We start from the raw sequence: 21,121 nt of genomic DNA, 5'->3' as shown, positions 1-21,121 counted from the left end.
CCCTTCATTGACCAAACGTCCCAGCAAACTATCGTCCAGGTTCTCTCTTTCCCCATTTTTCAAAGTCCTTGAGTGGGGTGGTTTTCTACTGGATCACTAAGTACCTTGTGGAAAATGGCCTTGAAGATCCAGTTCAATCTGTCTTCCATAGTGAACACTCCACTGAGAATGCACTCATGCATATCTCCATCTTTTTCTCTAATGTTAAAATGGCAAACTCATTTCTATACTCACGCTTTTGGACATTTCTGTCGCCTTTGACACTTGCAACCACTCCGCTCTCTTCCTCACTCTCCAGGATCTTGGGTTTCATAAATCTGCTCTTGCCTGGATCACCTCCTACCTTGAAAGCTGAGCCCTTAAAATCCCTTGGAAGTCGCAAACCTCTGACACCACCCCTCTCCCTGTCGGCATCCCCCAAGGATCAGTCCTTGGACCTCTGCTCTCCACCCTCAATACTTCTGCGGTAGAAAGACATATCTCAACTTTTGACTTTCACTATCAACATTTTGCTTATGACACTCAAATATATTTTCTCCTTTCTGCCCTTTGTCCCAGACATCTCGGAATGGTGTACAAACTGGACCACTGCAATTCATCTCTGGATGGCTCTCCGCTGTCTCATGCTGAACTCTTTAAAATAAAATAAATTTAAAAAAAAATATTTGTAATCTTTCTACCGGCTTCCAATGCCATTCCTAGCACCCCCACCTCCTTTGTCCTTCCCATCTGACCTACTTGCTCCGTCATCAAAGGCCTGCAAACTTGGGGTCCACTTCGATAGCGACCTAAGACTGCAATAATTCATCGCTACCACTGGCTGTGCTGCTTGTATTCACCTCCTCAACATTCAGAAAATGTGTCCTTTTTTAAGTAACCGCTCTACAAAAACTCTAATCTGCACTCTCGTGCTCAGCAAACTTGACTACTGCTCAAGCCAACTTGTTGGCCTTCCTCTCTACTTCTTCCTTCCTCTAGACAAAGTCCTTAACTTTGCTACCTGCACGCTCTACAACCTACCCAGACCCTCCACCCCCTATTTCTACCTTCCGACAACAAGCTGGTTGGGTTTCTGTTGTAGGTTTGTTAGCCATGAAGACACAGTGACCCAGTCTACTTAAAGTAAGTTGATTTGTCTGCAGGTACTCACCGGGTAAGGGATATAAGTAGGTTCCTAGACAGTAAAGCACTGGCACATCCACACCTTCCAGCTCCTGGATGTAACTGCCACATTTAGAACCCCCAGCAATCACACACACACCACATTCTACCATGACCTCACCGCATTCCATTGCACTCCACTACATTTCCCATGCATTGTACTTGCACCTCCTGAGCAAGACTACTACAGTCTCCATCCACATGCATTCTCTTTTCAAGTTCCTTCTTTTCCTAGTCTACAAAGCTATCAACGGTCTTGCACCTCAGGCCCTGTCTGATTGTATCTCAGTTTACTCACAAGCTCGTTCCCTCTGACTCTTCTCTGCACTGAACCTCACTGCCCCATACCCTCCTTGTGCCACCTCTCGCCTCCACTCTTTTCACCACTTGCCCCGCTCCACTGGAACCCACTGCCAATAACAGTCAAAGCCACCCCAACTGTGGATCTCTTCAAAGCTGTGCTTAAACTTCACTTGCTAAAGAGGGAGGTCCCCCTGCCTGCTCCCTAATCTTCCTTACCGGAACTCACCACCGTCTTCAGTGACACCAAATAATGTTATTTTGTGTATTTAAATAGTACTCCTCTTTAGTTTGAAGCAATTGCCCCCTTAGGTTAAAGCTACCTGTTTAAGCCACCTGTTGTCTTATGTATACATTTTTTCTGTGTTTGTTTTGTCCCTGGTATATGTCCCTCTTTTTTACATCCTAATAAACTGGCTCGCCATTTGTTCTCATCTTTGTGTTATTGCACAGGCAGCTTTCCAGGGAATGCCTCTGCCATCTCAAATGTGTTATTGTACGTCATTTGTGATCAAAATTCACATAGCTGTTCTTCAAATGAATACAAATATAAAAATACAAATGTGTTGGGACTTTCTGCTGGGTATATAAATAAGGTTTTGTTCGTGTTGTTTGATGTTATTTCTTTGTATTTTATGTGATTTGTTTATATTTTATACTTTTTTGTATTTTTTTATTGCACGGTGTTCTGAGATACCGCTATACTATTAGGTCACAAAACACTCTTCCTCTTGCATCTATCCCCATACCTTGAGCAGGTATTTTAAGCTGAAATCCGCTTGGTGAGTATTAGTTTTACAATTTTAAAATAGATGGTATGTTTTTATATTATTTATTTATGTCCATGTGTTTTTAGCGCCATGGTACTGTCCTTTGTCGGTGAGATGTTATGCTTAATAAATAAATACAATAACGTACGACAAATTCTACTACTATTACTCCAACTACTACACAATACTACTATACTAAGACAAACTATACCGCTACAAACAACATGGCCACCAGCAAAAGCAACCGATCAGCAAACACAGAGACGGGAGATTACAACAAGCACACAGGTTGTGAAATAGTTTTGTTTTTTGGGGCTTTTTATGTTGATACTGGCAGTTTTAAATTTTTCTAGGGAAAGGGCACGAGAGGAAAGAGTATTTGTTTTCTTTTTTTATATGGAGAAACTAACAACACACTGAACAAACACTAAAACAAAGGGGTACAATAATTTGCAGCAAAAACACACTTGAGACCAACACATGAGACACACGAATACCATACATCTAGTACTCCATAAAACCCCTCGAATCTCTGCTCACATGATCAACCATCCCTCCAAACACTCTCCGCACAGCCTAGTAAAACTCACAAAAGAACAGAAGTGAGCTGGGCTGTATAGAGGTACAAACTTCCATTAAGAGATTCAATTAATCTGATTGGCTGAATCAACTCGACAAATCGTTCCAATAGGCTCTGAATGGCTGGATGCATCTGATGAATAAACCCAAGATTCGACCTGCACTCTGAGGTGCCTAGTTGGACAACAAAACATCATGCGAGACCCTGATGACTGCCAAGTTTTGACCCGGGATTCGTCACACAAAAACCCATCCTGTACATGGGTTAATTGTTGAATTTGGAGGGGCCTGCTGGTGCATTTTGCAGAATTTTATTCCTATCCTGTCACAATTAAATTCCCTATGTCCTTCTACTTTATGATCATGGCACTGGGTGAAATGAAACCCCTCTTTGTTTCTAGGAGATCCCAAGAATATGTAAATAGTTTATTGCAACTCATCTTAGCTATAACACAAACATTATTTAAAGGATGATCATTTTATTGTCATGTCTTGTTGATCGCCACACATCCCAATCGGCAACACCTTGCCATTACTCCCCAGTCAATATCCTTGCTTTTCTTTTACATTTCAGAACACAAGAAATGGCTCTTCTTTTATAAAAGCCAGTTGTAGTTCCTGAGATTCTGAGTACTATTGTCCACTATTACATTTTTAGACCGCGATATTCAGGAAATCACTCAATGACCAGCTCCCTCAGAGAGCATTAAGCTTGGAGGAAAATGCATCTGTTCTTGGTGGTTGGGTGATCTAGAATAATTGTATGAGTGGCTTCGCTCTATGCAGGAGCTGTGAACATTTGTATACGTAGCACTCTCCTGTGAGGAAGCTGGAAAATGTGGAGTTTGGGCCAATCTGCATTTAAAGAAGAGAATTAGTTCAATATATGCCTTGCTATGTGTGGTCAAGCCACTACATTAACATAACTCAGTTTTTCACCACGCACCTGCTATCTGCAGCATGACCCGAGGAGACCAATCTGCTACTCTTCAAACAAACATACCATGTGAACATTGCCCATCAGCTACCACTGAGTCTGTGGGAAGAAATACCACTCACTCTCTCTACTGTGACATTTGCGGTAGTTGCTTCAGTATTTCCTTGCTCACATTGGTTGTCCAGAATGTATAAAATGGAATTCCAGGAGTCAGCACTCACTACTTCTGCTTGAGGCCTGATCATTTCTGGCATGTACGCAACAGACGAAGGCTTTGCATGAACTCAAAGAAGAGCCAAATCTGGAGCATCGCAGTCCCCTCACACTACGGTCCACACTCGGGCACAAAATCTCTCCTCATATAGTGGAATGTGTGCAACACATGGATATTTTGCTCATCCTTATGACCCAAATTGCATTGAGGTTTTTCTCCGCTACCCGGAAAATCCACTTGTAATTGTCAGAGCTGTAGCCAAAGGGCATTTGTTCCATAGCCTAGTTCTCTTTTCAGTCTAGTCATTACAACCTTGTATAAAAGCATGGCTTGCTGGTGAAGCACCTGCCTACGTGTCCTTGCTTTTGGCACTTTGTCTAGAAATAAGACTCATTGACTGCCCAGAATAGTGGAACTTGATGCAGTGCATTGCTGTTGCCTTAAAGTCTGTTCATTGGATACCAGCCACATTTCCATGGTCAAGTGCATCATTATCACCTAGGAATGGTGAGCCAGGGCAGCTGGAATGGAAATGCTGCATCCACAGGTAATGCAGCACTACATTGGCTTTGCTGCTTGAGTTCAAATCAATTTCTCACTCATCACCACCTGTTGTTACACTTGTCCATCGTACACACAGTGATTCCAATGATGCTGTTGTCTAGTAGGAAAGGTAATGCGGTGAGGACTTGGCCATTGGAGCAACATACATCCGTGAGTGAAGTAACTATGTTGTATTGTGAATATGATATGTTCCAAGTGCCAAAAGTGTCTTTTAGGATGGCTTAAATAGAGGAGACCGCCCATAAACTTTACCACAACCAGCTTCCAGGTGGCCCCAAACTAGCCATATTGTTCCCTTTTTATCCCTGGCCAGACATTACTTCTGGAATACCCTGCTATTCCTGCATCGGTTACCCTCCTGTGCATCCTGCTCTCGCCTCTAGAGCATGTCCTTTTGCCTGCCCCTTCTCCAGCTCCCCCCTAGCCCCTCCATCCTAACCCTTCTCCACTTCCTCCTCTCAAGTAGCTGCACGTCTGCAGAAGACATGCACGATGGCTGCCATGGCCAGGAAGGGACTAGCCAGAGTTGGAAGAGAAGCTTCACACAGCACTTGGTCAGTAAAATGTTTGATGATGGTTTACTGCAACTGTCAGCAGATATGTTCTCGATTATGCTAGTAAATCTACCTGGCACGAGCTGTACTTTGGATCATGTGTCAACTCTTTAATAATTGGTTGTCATTTACAGAGAACCTGCAGTGTTTGTCATTTCTCACTCAACTATGCCAAATCGAGTAGCCTTCAAATCACACTGCCATGTTTGACTGTGTCTACATTTGCTTAGTGATATTAAATACAAAGGTATGGATTAATGCTCTGCCCTGGCTGGATCTTTTTCAGGTTGTTATGGTGTTAGTAGTTTATTTGATGATATGCCAATTCTAAAGGATTAATACATTCCTTACAGTGAAGTGTAATGTGGGGCCATGACAGTTCTGCTCATGTAAATATCGGATAGCTGTTTTACTTACTCTGTACTAGACAACATAGCAACTCAGCCACTCTCTACTGCTGTGCAGAGTGGAAAAGGCACATATATGAGGTACATGGAGCTCTTGGAAACTGCTGTGGAAGCAAGTCCACTCCGATATATGTATGACCTGGCCACCTGCAGTGGGGTCATTGTTTGTCATTCCAGTTTTGGGCGAGGACTTGATCAGCCGGCACTGTATGGTTTCCAAAAACAAGTCATGCACCTATTGATCGGCTTGTGTTCCCCTTCATGGAACATGTGCTTTCACCTCATGTGTACTGCCTTCTCATGCAGGTCCTTGTCCTATGGAAGGTGTACCGCATTTGATTTGCATACATTGTTAAAGGAAGGTGGAATAAAACCCCCCTATGATTATTGTGAGGAGGAGGCTGGCAACTCTGGTGAGGAGATGATGGAATACTTAAAACTCAGCATTGGGTTCTCTGTAGCAAAATCCAGAACAGGGCTGCTGAATCTTTGACAGAAGTTGAGAAACTGATTGCGTTCTCTGTCTCATTTTAGGGCTGGTTATCCGCCTTATATTAAGTATTGTATCCTGGCGAAGTAAAGTGGCACTCCCACATTGACCAATATCCAGGCCATTCATGCCAGTATGGCTCTGAATTCATATATGGCACAGAAATTGGTGACTAGGGGATGCCGCATCATTCGGCCATGGTGTGAGTGCACTGCCAGCAGGGCTCTCGGCGTGGAATGCGATTGTTGCGCAGAGAACCCAGCCTCCAGCGTCACTCTACTCAGGGCTCTGAGCACGGCGCTCCTTCTGTCCAAAGGAGCACCGTGCTGGTAACCCTTCTGCCAGCAATGCTCCCCTCCGGGCTCTCAGCGTGGCGCTCGAGTGTTCAGAGGGAGTGCTGTGCTGAGAGCCCTGAGGAGAGTGCTGCTCCTCCCCCATGCAGCACCTGACAGACGCAGCCCAGCACCAAAATCATTGCCGCTCTTTACCTTACTGAGGTGTCAGGGTGAGGGGGTTGGCTCCACCCCCTTGCTGCATTTTGCTGGGCCGCACCTGACAAACACAGCTGGGTCTCGTCCCCATTACCCCCACCAACACTCTAGTTCCTTGCCGGGACACACCCAGCAGATGCGGTCCAGCTCTTTTCTAAGTCCCGCCCCTCCCTCCTTATCGCGTTGTGTACATAGTTTCTGGGAACTAGCTAGTTCGCCTCAAACAATTCAGTCAGCTTGCCTATTTATTTATTCCCCCCATGCCCCTGTGGGACATAATGAATAACGTTATAGACCACACTCCTGGGCCTTAGCAGGAGTTATGAGCCTGTAGACCTCATTAAGCACCCTCACTGCCCTCAAGCCTTGCACTCGGTTTTCAGGGCCCCTACCTCCTCGTAAGGCCCTCGTGCTTGGCCTATAAAGCTTAATTAAATGCTGGAAAATAATGAATCCAATTGCTTTGGACATGTGGAACTAGCTTTGGGGGCTATCTGCCAAAGTGTTGTTTCTTCAGCATGCAGCGTAACCTATACATTAATAAGCAGCAGGTTTAAATTGGTAGGACTGTGGTGTGTTGCACAATTCTGTATGTATGCTTGTCTTGTCCCAAATATCTACCTCTCTAGAAATATGTAATATCTGACATGTAGAACCTGATAACACACCAATCTGTGGTATCAAATAGCATTTCTGAACCCTGGGCATTGTGAGAGGGACACATTTGATCAAACTCATTCACACCTATCTTGGAGAATTCATGAAGCCCACAACATTTCAAGAGACACTATGATGTCAGCTCATAAATATTTTTCCTCTCAAAGAAGCTGCAACAGTGACCGCGAACCACGTGAGGAATAGCCAACAAAATAACATTTGTGGGACATTAAACACAAAGGGCCAATTTTTGTGTGAGATGCTAAATGACCTGGAACATAAACTAAATGCAGGGACCAGCACAATGTCAGTTCATGACATTCCAGGTATTTTAAATGGAATTTCCTGGCTGGAGCGAGGAGCCAAAGCATACAATCTATTCTGGCTGTTACTCTGGCTCCATGCAGGAACACTGCCAGCATCTTCACCGTCCTCTAATCTTGATGCAGTCACACAGGTTCGAATCCCTAGGGTTTCCACGCGCTCTTTAGACCAATAAGAAGCAGTCGCAATCCATAGGGATTCATTCTATTGGTGGATGCCATGCACTTGCACCACGGCCGACATTACCACTTCTATTCTGATGGGTGTGCAAAAAGGTATGGGAAACTAGGATTCCCATGCCTTTGTACTCCCATCCCAGAAACCTAACAACATTCCTTGGAAAAGGCCAAGGAAGACAAACTGTTTGCTCCCGCCGTCCTTTGCATGGAATTTGGTGAGGAAGGATAGCTCGGGGGCAGCGCTTTCTCATGGATGCAAGACAACGCAGCGCAACACATTTTCAAATCCCGATCCCGCGCTTAGAAACCACTTGTTGGTATTACGAACATTATAAATGAACAATTAAAAATTATAATGATCATTTAGACCGTACTTGAAATGAGCCACCTAAATCATTCAAAGGTTTAGACTATTTGGTTTAATTTTAACAGAAGGAGGATTTTTTAAAATGGTGATAATCACGGATCACAATCCAAAATGCAGCAACTGTTTCATTTTGAGCTGGAGCAGCTAGGCAGAATATATGCCGCATTCATAACGGCTAGAATGTAGAGCGATAAGAGGCGACATTCTAGTCACGCATTTTGTCATTTTTTATTTGCAGTTCCATATAATCGCTGCCCCCTGGGATGACCTAGGCTCTACCCCATGCCACACGCAAATGAACAGCTATCTCATCCTTAGTCCAGCATTTCTTTCTTTTCTCTCAGCGGGTTAAACGCTCGATGCTGTGATCTGTGTTTCATCTGCAGGTCGCAGGTTCGAATTCCGGCAAGGCCAACTCGGCCTTTCATCCTTCCGAGGTCGATAAATGAGTACCAATTTTGATTGGTTAAAAATAGAAATGCATGCAAATATCTCCTATGCAAAAGCTATATAAAAAACTAATAATTATTCTTCTATGGCGCTTTTGCCAAAGTGTTTAACAAAATTGTATGAAATCATTAGGTATCTAGTCAATTCATCTAAACCCATTCCATCTAATGCCATTCCATGGAAATCTTTCCATCTAAAAAATGTCAATCTAATGCATGTTTTTGGGGCTGAAAGGTTAATTTTTGTCCAGGTGCATTTTAAAGGGAAAAAAACAGGTTTGGGGGGACCCCTCCCCCCCCAAAAAAAGAAAAAAAATGCATTTGATGGACATTTTTTAGATGGAAAAATTTCGATGGAATGGCATTAGATGCAATGGTTTTAGATGAAATGACCATAAACCAATCATTACAATAGTGGATGAAATGATGGGTGAAAATCAAACAGCAAAGAACACAAGAAAAGAAAACAAATGGAAAAGGAACATGAAGTAGTCAAATTTTCTGTTTGCTATGAACATTCTTCAAAAAAAATTGAAAGTGAAGAAGAGAATACCTCAATTAGACCACACTGGCAGTATGGAGCTAGTAGTAGGGGTGGCTCTAACCAGCAGATTGATTACCTTGGGTGACCACAAATAGATTTGGCGGCTATAGGAAACACAGCTGAAACCCTACCTATAAGCAGCTTCTGCTGACAAAGACCACTCATGGCAGCTGGATCGACCATATGCAAGATGGCAAACGAGTGCCGCAAACTGCACCTTATCTGAAATGCCCATTTACCTCGTGCCCATCTCTTTCCTCTGGGATTCTTTGCCCCCATGATGCAACACCCTGGAACTAGACCTTCAAGGGTCTGCGTCTTTCTGGGGAAACCTGCACACATCAAAGGTGGTTTTCTACATTCTGGTTCCTCTCTGGTATAACCCACCCTTAGAATATCATTTCAGGTAGTGGTGTCCTCTTACCCTTGCAGACAACAAAACAGACGAGATCAATGTCTCACCCAGGCAATCCACCTTTATTCCTGACCAGCTCCCTCTTTGTGATGCCAACACTCTGGACCTCATTGCATTTAGCTGTACAACCTCTGGTAAAACTGCTGCACAGCAAGCAGGCATTAACGAGAAGGGCCTACATGCGTCCGATTCATGTGGACCTTTCACTTATTACCCATTTTCGAGTCCCATAAAACTGCATTTGTGATATGATATGGCATTTATAATGCGCCTATTCACAAGTCTGACTTCTATGAGGATCTAAAATGGGGAATAAGTGAAAGGTTTGCATTTCTCGGAACAATGTAGGCCCTTCCCGTTAATGCATGTGTGTTCTAGCACCTTGAACTGTCTCGTGTGCTTTATGGAATTACCAATAATGATCTCAGACCCAAATAACCGGACACACTCAAAGAATATGGCAAAGTACTACTTTATTGTCAGCTTGAATAAAGTAGGGCAATTTGGCGGACAACAAACTGCAGTCCACGTACTCGCACTTCAATTTTGATTACATAAAGGTTTTATACTGCAATGTACGTCAGCTATGATGTCATCCTACGTGACAAACTCTAAAACCTATTGTAGGGAGGAATTGGTTAAGGGAACATATCTACCTATATATCATATATGTACTAGTAATATCACTGGATGCCCCTTATCTGGTAGGCACACCTTGAACCAACTCCAAATACGTATAACACAGACTATAGCAGAATAACAGCAACGGGTTGGCCTGTGCAACATTGTATAGCATGTTGCTACATAGAACCTCTGAGATTGGTTGGTATTCTCTCCCACCCTTGCACTTTCAGCTCATTACCAGCACGTGAGAAAAATGAAACCCAGGTTGCAGAAAGCAACGTCAGACTACTACTCACTTGTCCAATTAGTCCATTGTCTCTCATTGGTCAGGCCCTAAGCCAAGGCATCTTCTGTAGAGCCTCTTCTCTGTTGTTCTGGAATGTTCAAGGGAGTGTAGGTACACCATTATCTTCATCTGGAGCTTAATGAATAGCCCCTGTTTTTTACTTCTGAGTCAAGTGTGAGGAGACCACGTATTTGTCACTTTCGTCCTTTTGTTTATTGCTATTTGATTTAATGAAGCTGGATGTCATTACTCCTCTTGGCCTGTGGAGACTTGCTCACTCCACCTTGCATCGCCTATTCACATCTTTGATTGTCCAATACTTGGCGCTTGCAGGTGTTTTCTCCTTTGCTTCATCTATGAGAAATATGTCTTGCATACATGGCCTATCCTTTTGACTCCCTTTGTGCTTTACAATTATTCGTTGATCTGGCATCCTTGATCCTGGGCCAATAGACTCTGTGTTCCTCACACAAAACTGTCTGTTTTTCCAGTGTCTCCTGACTCTGCAGCCCTGGTCTGGCTCTGAGGTAGCTTTATTGGTTTCAACACGAGTCTGGCGTCCATCATTCTATCATGGCTGCCTTAGACACTTTGTTTTCTTCTGCATCACGCTCCTATATATCTGAGATACCTTGCGTTTCTGCATATGTACATTCACTTCATCTCTCGTCACTTATTTCTCTGGTGCATACAATTTCTTCGTCTTCAATTACACGTTTCTCTTATTATTTCAGTTACATCTTTATCCTTTAAGTATTTGCATATCGTTTCAGTGCGTCTGTGTCTTTCTCTCATGACATAACTCTGCTAATGCCAGATTTTACTTACAGTTCTTCAATGTCCATTGGTGTGTGCAGACATCCTTGCACCCTTTCAGTGCGAGGTCACATTCGATACAGTTGTCTGAGTGCATTTTGTCTATCATACATTTGATGCAGTATTGGGACAATACCTGGTGCCTAGGGGTGTCACAGTATTAGTTTTATGACGGTACGATAACCTTCTTGCCAACTGATGGTATATCATGGTTATCGCGGTATAGCAGGTGGAGTTAACCAATCTTAACAAATATTTTCTAAAAGGTCATACATTGTCAGATTTATCATCACAAACAAAACCAGGCACCCATGGCCAGAATTGGGCTTTTCAACATACTTTCCACTGAAATGCCACCCCTTGCTTCCACCAAACACAAACAGACGTGTGGAGAGGAGGAGGGGTGGGGGTGCCTGCTGCCACTGGCAAAGCAAACTGAATAGCTTTTCTTAAGCGGTCATTTAGGCTTTTAGCTCCCCCATGGCTACTGGTGAAGATGAACATGTTGCCATCTTTATGACCTGCATGCCACAGATCAATGGAGGCGGATGGTAGTATACGCTTGTGCGCATGCACACACACGCACACTCTCTTTACGTTACAGCCTTTAGTTTACTTGCGGGCCAAAAGGTGTTCAGTAATCACGGACATTTTACCCTTTGGTATGGCAGCAGGGAATTCCCACAGAGATGAGTGAATTTCGCAGTGTGACCTATTATATGTAAATTCAATGATGGAACCGGGAAATCCCCCATTGTCATATGTTTAGCAAACATTATACATTATAAATATATAAACCCCAAAGCCCCCAACCCAAAGTAAACCCTTTTCCTTCTTGGCACTGTATTTATTCTTCCTATTGCTAACATATTGATTTTGTGTCAGGCACGTGTGGTTAATGGAATGGCATTAAAAATTGCTCCAACTGAAACTACTTGGCAGATGGCACATCCAACAGTGCAAGACCAAGACTGTGCAGCACTTGCTTACTGCACCCTTTCCAAATCAGATTGAAAAGCACACTTAACGGTATAAACGGTATTCCGGTATAAACAATGTGACGGTTATTATTGTTCAATTGAGTGGTTCACAGTATCTTTAACGGTATACCGTTATACCGTTACATCCCTAATGGTGCCCCACATATGGCTCTTCTTCTGCTGTTCCAATATAATGGAGGTGAGAGGGTGGGAGCCAGGGATGCCGTGTCCTCCTGCTCCTCTACACATCCTTGGCAGGAATATTGCCCATTTTCAACATGACTCCCAGTAGCATCAGGAATTTATTTGGTAGTTTGGTAGGTACTTCTACTAGAAATGCTGTACAATGTAAGGGAGACAGTCCCTATGCAAGATGTCTTCAAAAGTGGCAATGATTGCATGGTTCAGAGAAAGTCAGTTGGTGAAGGGATATCACAAAGAAACATGGACAGGAGCCATTCATGATGGAACAAACATAAATAGGACAGGCATTTAGGCCATGGCCACTATTTACATAGGTGATCTTTACATATATACACACATTTAGATCACTCTGAATAGAACAAGCGGACGGGAATCATTGGCACTTAAGGATAGCAAATGGAGCTTGAACCTGGTCCTGAACATTTCTCCATGGATTGAATGACTGCATTGGCATGGAGGGAGCATTCCATTGGAGGAGGGGCTAGTAGTGAGAATGAGCTAAAGCAAGAGGAGGTTACAGGGGAACGGAACAAATGGGCTATTGAGATATAAGGCACTCACACTTGGGGAGTGGATGTAGAGAGATATATGCAGTCAGTGAGGCAGTGTGGGGCAAGGCCATGAATTGCTTTAAAGAGGGGGATTAGAAAGCTAAAGAGGAATCCATTTTGCATTTATAGTCATAATATGTTATGGCAGCACATGAGTACCTGGCGAGGTGGAGTGGCAGCGTCCCAACCAATGAGGAGGCTCAGAATGTGGTCTTTATCTGTACTACAGACTAAAGACCCCATTCCAAGTCTCTTCAGAGCCGTCTTCCCTCACCAGGAATCAAGTAAGAGCGCTCACCTGCGCACCTGCATCCCCACCCCCCCACCTCCACGCCCATTTTCCACATATGTATGCCCCCCATACCTCTTCCTCGCTTACCTTGTGCTTCTTTGTCCTTTGCTGGTGCATTTCTCACTCTCGAATGGCCACCATGGAAAGGAAGAAGGGACTACGCGTAGTTCCCTTCTCCCTGATCCATGGCAGACAGCTTTTTTTCTAGTTTTATTGCAAGCTGAGAAACAGCAAACAGGCTGTTTCTCAACTTGTGATAAAAACACTATTACTACCCTGGGACAACATGCCAGTGTACTAATTGCAATATAAACCTTGCAAGGGGGCATTACTGGCCAGGCTTGTAACAGATGTCCCCCTGCTCGGGTTATATTGCTTAAGTATAGTGGGGAAGTCATATGAGTAGACTAGAGCAGTAGTCAAGCTTCCTCAGCACCATGGTCGAGATTAGAGTGTTTGCGGCCTGATGAGTGAGGTGCAGATTGAATTCCATGATAGTTATAGAAGGTTAATCCTGGCTGCTGTGGAAGTCACTGTGTTGAAATTAATATATTTGAGATCGCTGTCGCAGAGGATCCTAAGGTTTTGGACCTTGGGTGATGGAGAGAGGCGGTCAGGAGGAAATAAGGTAGGGGAAGGGAGAGTGGGATTGACCTTGGAGACCTGGAAAAAGATCTTTTTTTAGAGGAGTTAAGCATCAAGCAGTGTAGACCCAACGAGTGGATGCACTCCGAGATATCTAGGATGAGAGATGGAAAGTAGATGAAGATGTGTGTCACCAACCAAGAGGTGCTAGTAGAAGCCAAAGAATGTAAGTAGTTTACCCGAGGAGGAAGTGTAACGCATGAAGAGGAGTGTCTTTGGTGGCTGACGGGCAGAAGAATGGAAGAGGAGGTGACACAGTTCCATAAGATTGAGAATGAGTGGACAGAGAGATAGGAGGCACCAAATCAAGCACAGTGCCCTTGAAGTTGAGCGAGGAAATGGTTTGGAAGATGGAGGACACTCCACAGTGTCAAAAGTGGCAAAGAGATTGCATGGAATGTGGATGGTGGAGCGGTGGGAGTGGTGGGCATTGGCTGGAGATGTGTGGAACACCAGTTTCAATTAAGTGTTTACTGTGAAATCCATATTGCAGAGCGTCAGATAATGAGTGGTCCTCAAAGTAGTAGATGATGCAGTTGAAAGCCACCCTCTCGCATTTTGTAGACGTGAGGCAGAAGAGAGATTTTTTAAGGTTAGTATTGCTTACCTTTAGAAGGTTGGGAAGATGCCAGTAGGTAAGGAGAGATTGACATAGAGGAGAGGCGATTGTTCTTATATTTTGAAAATCTATGAGGAGATGTAGGAGGCAAGGTTAATGGCAGAGAGGGGGGAGAGCATGGATTGCATTTAGGGGTGCAGGCATTTCCTGGAGGGTAATGGACAGCTTCCAAGAGTGAGAGCAAAAGACAATATGAATTCCATCCAGTGAGCAGATTTAGCTTATTCGATCGCAGTGGTGAAGACAAAGAAAGAGTCCTTGTATGCCATAAGCAGAGCAGGGATGTTTTAACTATCAGTATGAGTGAAATGCATGATTGTTTTAAGCTTTTTGATCACTGGGGAGAGAGGGGAATGGGGGTCGAGGTGAGGGGGGTATAGGAGCATGCAGAAGAATATTGGGGTAGCTGGTGGAGTATTGCACTCCATAAATGTAACTTCAGTGATGTGAGTAAATGTGGAAGGGGGACTTGGAGGAAGACCCTATCAGATCAGGCATGCATTTTGAGTTTAATGATTGTTTTGGGAGGGTGGAGTTAGAGGGGGGCACACAGATGGTGAAATGGATGAGTGAGTGGTCAGATGGTGAAGCGTCAATAGAGAGCACAGATGAATTGGTATAGTAGAAAAGAAAGAAGCGGTCAAGCAAATTTCCGTGAGTGTGAGTAGAGAGTGGTCAGAGAGCCTGGACTCTAGCTATATTTGAAGGGCCTTGGAGAAGTTAGTCAGATTGAGGTCGCCCATGCTAATGGTAGGGATATCATTAGGGTTGCTTTCAAGTAACAAGTGTTGTGTTGTATTGCAATTTTCATTTGCATACTGCCTTCCCCCATTGGTATGGTCTCAAAGCACTGAAGGCTCGGTATGGGAAATTCATCAGAGGAGTTCAGAGTACCTGTGTGCATTTTAGCCAATACGAAATTAGGTAGGGGTGGCCGAGTACCTGTTAGCCCCCCATTGCGAGTTGGCACGTGGATGGTTTCTGAGAAGTAGTCTGGAGAGTATGTGAGAGAAGGAGAATCATTGCGTGTGGAGCTAGACCAAATTTTTGTCATGGGGGATAGCTGCATTCTAACGGAAGTGGTTTTGTGCAATGTGCCTTAGAGTAGTGTATGAGAGCAGATGTGTGTGTGGGTGGCCGTGCCTTCGGCTAGTTTCCATAAGCATGGAGGGTGATACGTACCCGTATGGTGAATAGGGAGGTGGTGAATGCAGGTCAGAGATGGTGAAGTTGAAATGGAAGGTGGAAAGTAGACTAGAAAGGGCATACCATTAGACATTGATTTAACAGCTGATGAATTCATGGTAAATCTTAAATGTGTGTTTTTGATAGTTGCACTGGTATACCCATATGATTTGCAAATTAATCCTCTTCAAGCTGGTGACTGACAGCCCAGTACTTTTACCATGACCCCACTCATTTTATTTTCGACCTTTGTCGATTTGATACATTGCAAACCAATTGCAGTTACTGCAGTGAACGAGAGATTGCTGGCTTTTTGCCTACGCAGCAATGGTGAGCCAATCTTATTTCTCTTCCAGCATCACATAAAGAAAATGGAGGGTCGGCGCCTGGACTTTGATTACAAGAAGAAAAGGTCAGGCAAAGTCGCTGATGACGAGATCCGACAAGCCCTGGAGAAATTTGATGAGTCCAAAGAAATTGCTGAATCAAGCATGTTCAACCTCCTGCAGATGGATGTAAGGGGAATCTATGTGTATGACCAATCAAACATTCATGTTTGCAAACCCTATTTAGGGCTTCTTTATAGACGGACATTTCATGTTGCCGTGTAGTCTGAACACTCCCGCTAAGTAAAGGTCAAAGAGCATCCATCCACTTTAACCAACCCAAGTTACCCCAACTGAGCCGTCTCACTCGATGTAGGAAATCACTTGTGGAAATACCCTATCATGTATTCTCTAAACTTTACCATTTGGAACCTTGTAGGGACACAAGCAGACCAATCTCATTGAACACAATTGGGTGTGTTTGGATCTATGAATAGTTGCCAATTTTTTTTTTGCCGAATGTGTCAGTTTTGTTTGATGGCAAAATGCAGGGCCGGGAAACCCAGCATCACCTTTCAACCCTCACCCCCCTGCCCCTTTCTGTATATCTTACCCAAACTTACCATTTATAATGTTGTGGCAAAAAAGTGGTAAAAAATGCGGCAACAGAAATTTGGCAAAACTGTCCTTCGGCGAAAGTGGGTAATACTGTGTGTTTAGCTGCTTTCTCCTATCAATCATTACATTATACCCAATGTGAAAACTTGTTTTATATTTAAGAAACATGGTAGTGGTAGCCATCAACACTCGCTAAAGTATATCAGTTGTGTGTTTTTTAAGTTCTTCTGGTTAGGAAATCGAAAACCCTTTAACGGCTCAAGCTCCCAAGCTTTGGAATTCCTGCCCAGACATCCTGCATCTTACCCCAAGGTGTTAACATTTTTGTTACAAACTTAAAATGTATCAATTTAAAAAATAGCCTTTTACAGGGCGTTCTTTCTCTTCACTATTGTACACGTTACCCCCATGTTACAGTCGTCTGTAATGTCTACCTACTGGGTCAATTCCTCACTTTCCACATATGTGACACAACACAATTAAATAAAAGATGCCACAGGATTAAGCATGGGTGTACTGGGGTTAGAAAAACGCAAATATCCTAAATTTCGATGAGTTCGACAGTGTCGATGCTTTCACATTTTTCGATATTCTGGAAGACGAGGTTTGAGAGTTTTCCTCCTATCTTAAGAAAGTCAAACGTCTGCTTTGTGCTAGGCATTTGGCAGGGAGAAAGTGGGGTTAATATAGTGCAAACGTGTGTGAAGAGAGAGGAGTAGGGGTGTATCAGAACTAGCGCAGTTTAGATTAGGAATGTAATAGGGACATGTGGATATGAGAAGTTGAGTAGAATCTTAGCGCGCACATTGTTTGCACAATTACAGCAAGAAATCCACAAGGATACCAATTCAAACATTCTTTTAGGTTTAGGAGAATGCAAAATCACAAACAGTCTGCCATGATTTTTGGCATATAAGGGTACAAAATCACATCCATTGATACATGGTTTATTTCTGCCAAGGAATATGAAATAATACACAGACACGTGTGTTATTGACATAGGAGAATACGAAATCACACATGTTGACCCATGGTTTTCTGGGTGCAGAAAAATACGCAAGAACACAAAAAGACAATTGATCTTTTTTTTGGGTACAGGAGAATCCAAGTTCACACATCTGCGATTTTTTTTTGGGGTGGAGTGTAACACAAAATCAGTGAGTCGCACGTGATATATTGGTGTTGGTGTACATATAAAATAGAGTAGGTTAGAGTAGAATTAAATAAAGACCCCTCGGACCTGAGATTGTGTGCACATGGTTTACATCTGGAGGAGACAATATTAACATCTGGATACAGTGAGGTCCAGTTAATATTTTTGGTGCAGCAACTGTTTTTGGGTTGGCGCACATGATGTTGCAAAACACAGATACGATAGGTAAATAGTGATTTTTGGTGATGGACAAAATAATCACAGAGGGGAACAAATGATTTTTTGAAGGCAGAGATGAAAGTAATAGATATGAATATTTATTGTTTGGGGTGTTTTAGAACAATATCACTATTTTGGTTGGTAAGAAGAAAATCGCAGAGGGGTGCATCAATTTGTTTTGACTGGTGGGGAAGCAAATCACAGCTAGGCATACATGATTTGCTTTGGTGACGCAGAAAAAATAATGTGTATTATTTTTGAAGAAGGAAATAAAATCACGCTGTTTTTGGGAGGTGGATAAAATAATCACAAAGAAGCACTGGTGATGCATTTGCTGTCAGGAAGAAAATCAGAACAATGTACACATGAATATTTAGGCCGCAGTGCAGGCAAAAGCACAGGTATGACGGATTTTTCTATTCGATGCGAAAAAAATGCAAAGATAGGCAGGCATGATTTTTTTTGTGCAGTGAAGTACAAAGTTTGAGGGAAGTATACATGATTTTTTTGGGGCGGAGGAAATGTAGGCACAAGGTTTTTTTTGGAGCACAGCAGACAAAAAAACAATAGCATCTGTGATTTATAGTGTAGCGGAAAACAAATCAGAGTCGCACATGTCTTTTTTTTTTGTGGCAGAGAAAAAACAGAAATGCACATATGAATTTTATTTTTGAGTAGAGGGGATGGAAATCGCACATACGCAGCAGTAATGTTTTTGGTAGCCAGGAAGCAAATCACTGCTAGGCACACATGATTTGTTCTAAGCATATATTGATTATGGTACAGGCAGAACTGCTTCTTTATGTGCAATGCTTGAATGCAACTGCACTGTAAGACCAATTTTAAAGGCAATGCCAATGGCTGATGAAAGCATTTCAAATGACAGGTTGCAGTAACAGATGTCATTTCATGAGGCAAGCCTGTAAACATGTTTAATGCTCGCTGAAGCCAGTGGGCACACTGTGCTTAGCTTGTTGGCTGTGTTTTCTGCAGTAACGGTAATACCTATTAATGACCTTTGAATCTTAGATTGAACAAGTGAGCCAGCTGTCTGCTCTTGTACAATCCCAACTGGAGTACCACAGGCAGGCTGCAGAGATCCTAAAACATACCACTGTGAAGCTGGAACAGAGGTAAGGCGTTTTCCTCTTCCAATAAAATGATGCATGGATGGCTTACAGATGTACATGAGCACACTGCGTGTGCATATACTGTTGAGGGATGTCAGAGTAATACAATTCATGTGCAGCATAATTCAAAATAGACATGAGATCATAAAATAAAGTTAATGGATGTCAAAGTTTAAAATGTACAAGTAGAATATTGATATAATAATACCTAAGAAATATACATAAGTACATTGAAATAAAATGTAATTTACTTTGCTAGATAAATAGTGCTTAATCAATTGATTTCTGTTTATAATTTTTAAAGAAAAATGTAATTTCTTTTGTTTGAGAAATAGTTTTGAATCAAATGAATTTCTCTTTGTATGTTTTAAACAAAATGCATACATTTTTTTATTGTATGCAACTTGAAGTATGCTGTTAAAGTGGTATCCCTGTTGTGGGCCTTTTCTACAGCTAATTGTATGTTATCATTGTAGAAATACACATTTTGTTAACCTGGAAGATGAACTTGAAGTCTTACTGTTGTATGCGTAAGGCAACAGCTCCCTCTAGCAGTGATAACAAGTGAAGCGGGCCGGACGGCTTCGGACACACACACACATCTGGCCTTTTATTATATAGTATGATAGTATGATGGGGTTGCCGACTGCCTGCACTTTTCTTCAAAGCACCTGGGCATTCCGTACCCCTGCACTTTGTCCTTCAGTCTCTGAAATCACAAACCCAAACAATGCAAACCATAGTTGATTTCAAGCACAACAAATCCTGCTTGATGAAATGCAACTTGAAGTAAGTAGACATGTCACTGCATGTTATGCAAGACAGTGTTTCCTCCAGCTCTGACCCATCACAATTTACTGTGATTTTTAAACCTTGGGAAATTTGGGAAAAGTGGGGAAAAAATCTTACATCACGCTGAACAGTGTGGTTTGGTAGACTTTGGCTTCATTTCAACAAGTCTACTGGTGGAAAAACTGTAGGCATGGAGAGTAATGGAGGACAAATGTGTTTGAATGCAAATCTGCTTTTGTGAAGGATCTTTAGTTCCTCCTTTTATATACTTCTGGAATTGTGATTTTTAGAAAGGTTAATGTTCTGTTTATACCTTAGTTGCAATTGTTTGACTTTGGCCTCAATTTAATGTATAGAGTCCCAGCCTTCCCAGGCTTGTCCCAATAGTTGTTAATTCTACTTTTTTAAGTTCCTGTTTTGGGTTAAGTACTTTAATTGATTGTTGTCCCTTGTATTGATGTGAAATTTAATTCTATCTTTTATTCATGGCCAGAAGTTTATTGAGGAATTTGAGGCTATGCTGACATATGAGACAAACCTTCAGAGCTTTACCACAGCTTGTTTTTATTTATATGCTATTACTTAACCAGGTGTTCATATTAAAAAGCACTGATGGCTGTACATTCCCATGTTCATTGTCCTATTATAAAGTTCTCAATGATGGTTGCTGCGTCATTGGTTATGTGCTGCCGTAAAATTAGCTGCCCAGCACCCTCCTTATTCCTTACACCAACACTTTCTCTTTTTTCCACCTCGCAGAAAGCATCCAGGTGGGCATCTTCATTGTACCCACACTTTATCCATCCTTCACCCTGTGACGAAATGACTGCTGGTCTGCCGGAGTGCAAGGATGAGTAGTAGCTAAACTGCCTACTCAGCCCTGCACTACTACTAGACCAGCAGTGATCAGAGTCTGAAAGGCAAAACAGGCACAGCCCAAAAGGTAAGGTAAACCTCCTTCACCTTGAGTGGTAGCGCAGGCCGAGGAGTGACTATATCTTTTGGAGAGGTGTGGGCCAATAGCAGTAGCAACCCAAACTGCAGTGGTACAATGACTCAATAGTAAAAGAATGTCCAAACAAGCTTCAGTAAAATGGAAACTTTTAATTAAAATATCATGTATTTATTTTCTTTATTTGCTTATAGTTCAAATAACTTTAACAAAATCTACATCCAAACTAAACACATAATTCTTATAATCCTCATATGAAACAGGTGAACAATAAATACATGCATTTCATCACATATCATATATAACGGATGATTAAAATTGCACTAA

The 21,121-nt window shown here is 42.6% G+C and overlaps 1 protein-coding gene across 3 annotated transcripts in view; it reads left to right on the top strand.

The window, feature by feature from the left end:
* The window catches only part of SH3GL2 (SH3 domain containing GRB2 like 2, endophilin A1), an 830,288-nt gene that overhangs the window by 678,335 nt on the left and 130,832 nt on the right, over positions 1–21,121 (top strand). For all 3 annotated transcript variants that reach the window (XM_069625975.1, XM_069625974.1, XM_069625976.1), the window contains 2 exons: positions 15,961–16,119; positions 18,950–19,053. In XM_069625975.1, the coding sequence (XP_069482076.1) occupies positions 15,961–16,119; positions 18,950–19,053 (263 nt within the window). The remainder of the gene's footprint in view (positions 1–15,960; positions 16,120–18,949; positions 19,054–21,121) is intronic.

The sequence above is a fragment of the Ambystoma mexicanum genome, chromosome 6p, assembly GCF_040938575.1.
Source record: "Ambystoma mexicanum isolate Mex_15411 chromosome 6p, UKY_AmexF1_1, whole genome shotgun sequence".
Classification (NCBI taxonomy): Eukaryota; Metazoa; Chordata; class Amphibia; order Caudata; family Ambystomatidae; genus Ambystoma; species Ambystoma mexicanum.
The sequence above is the reverse complement of the archived record's forward strand: the minus strand, read 5'-3'. Positions and strand labels throughout refer to the sequence as shown.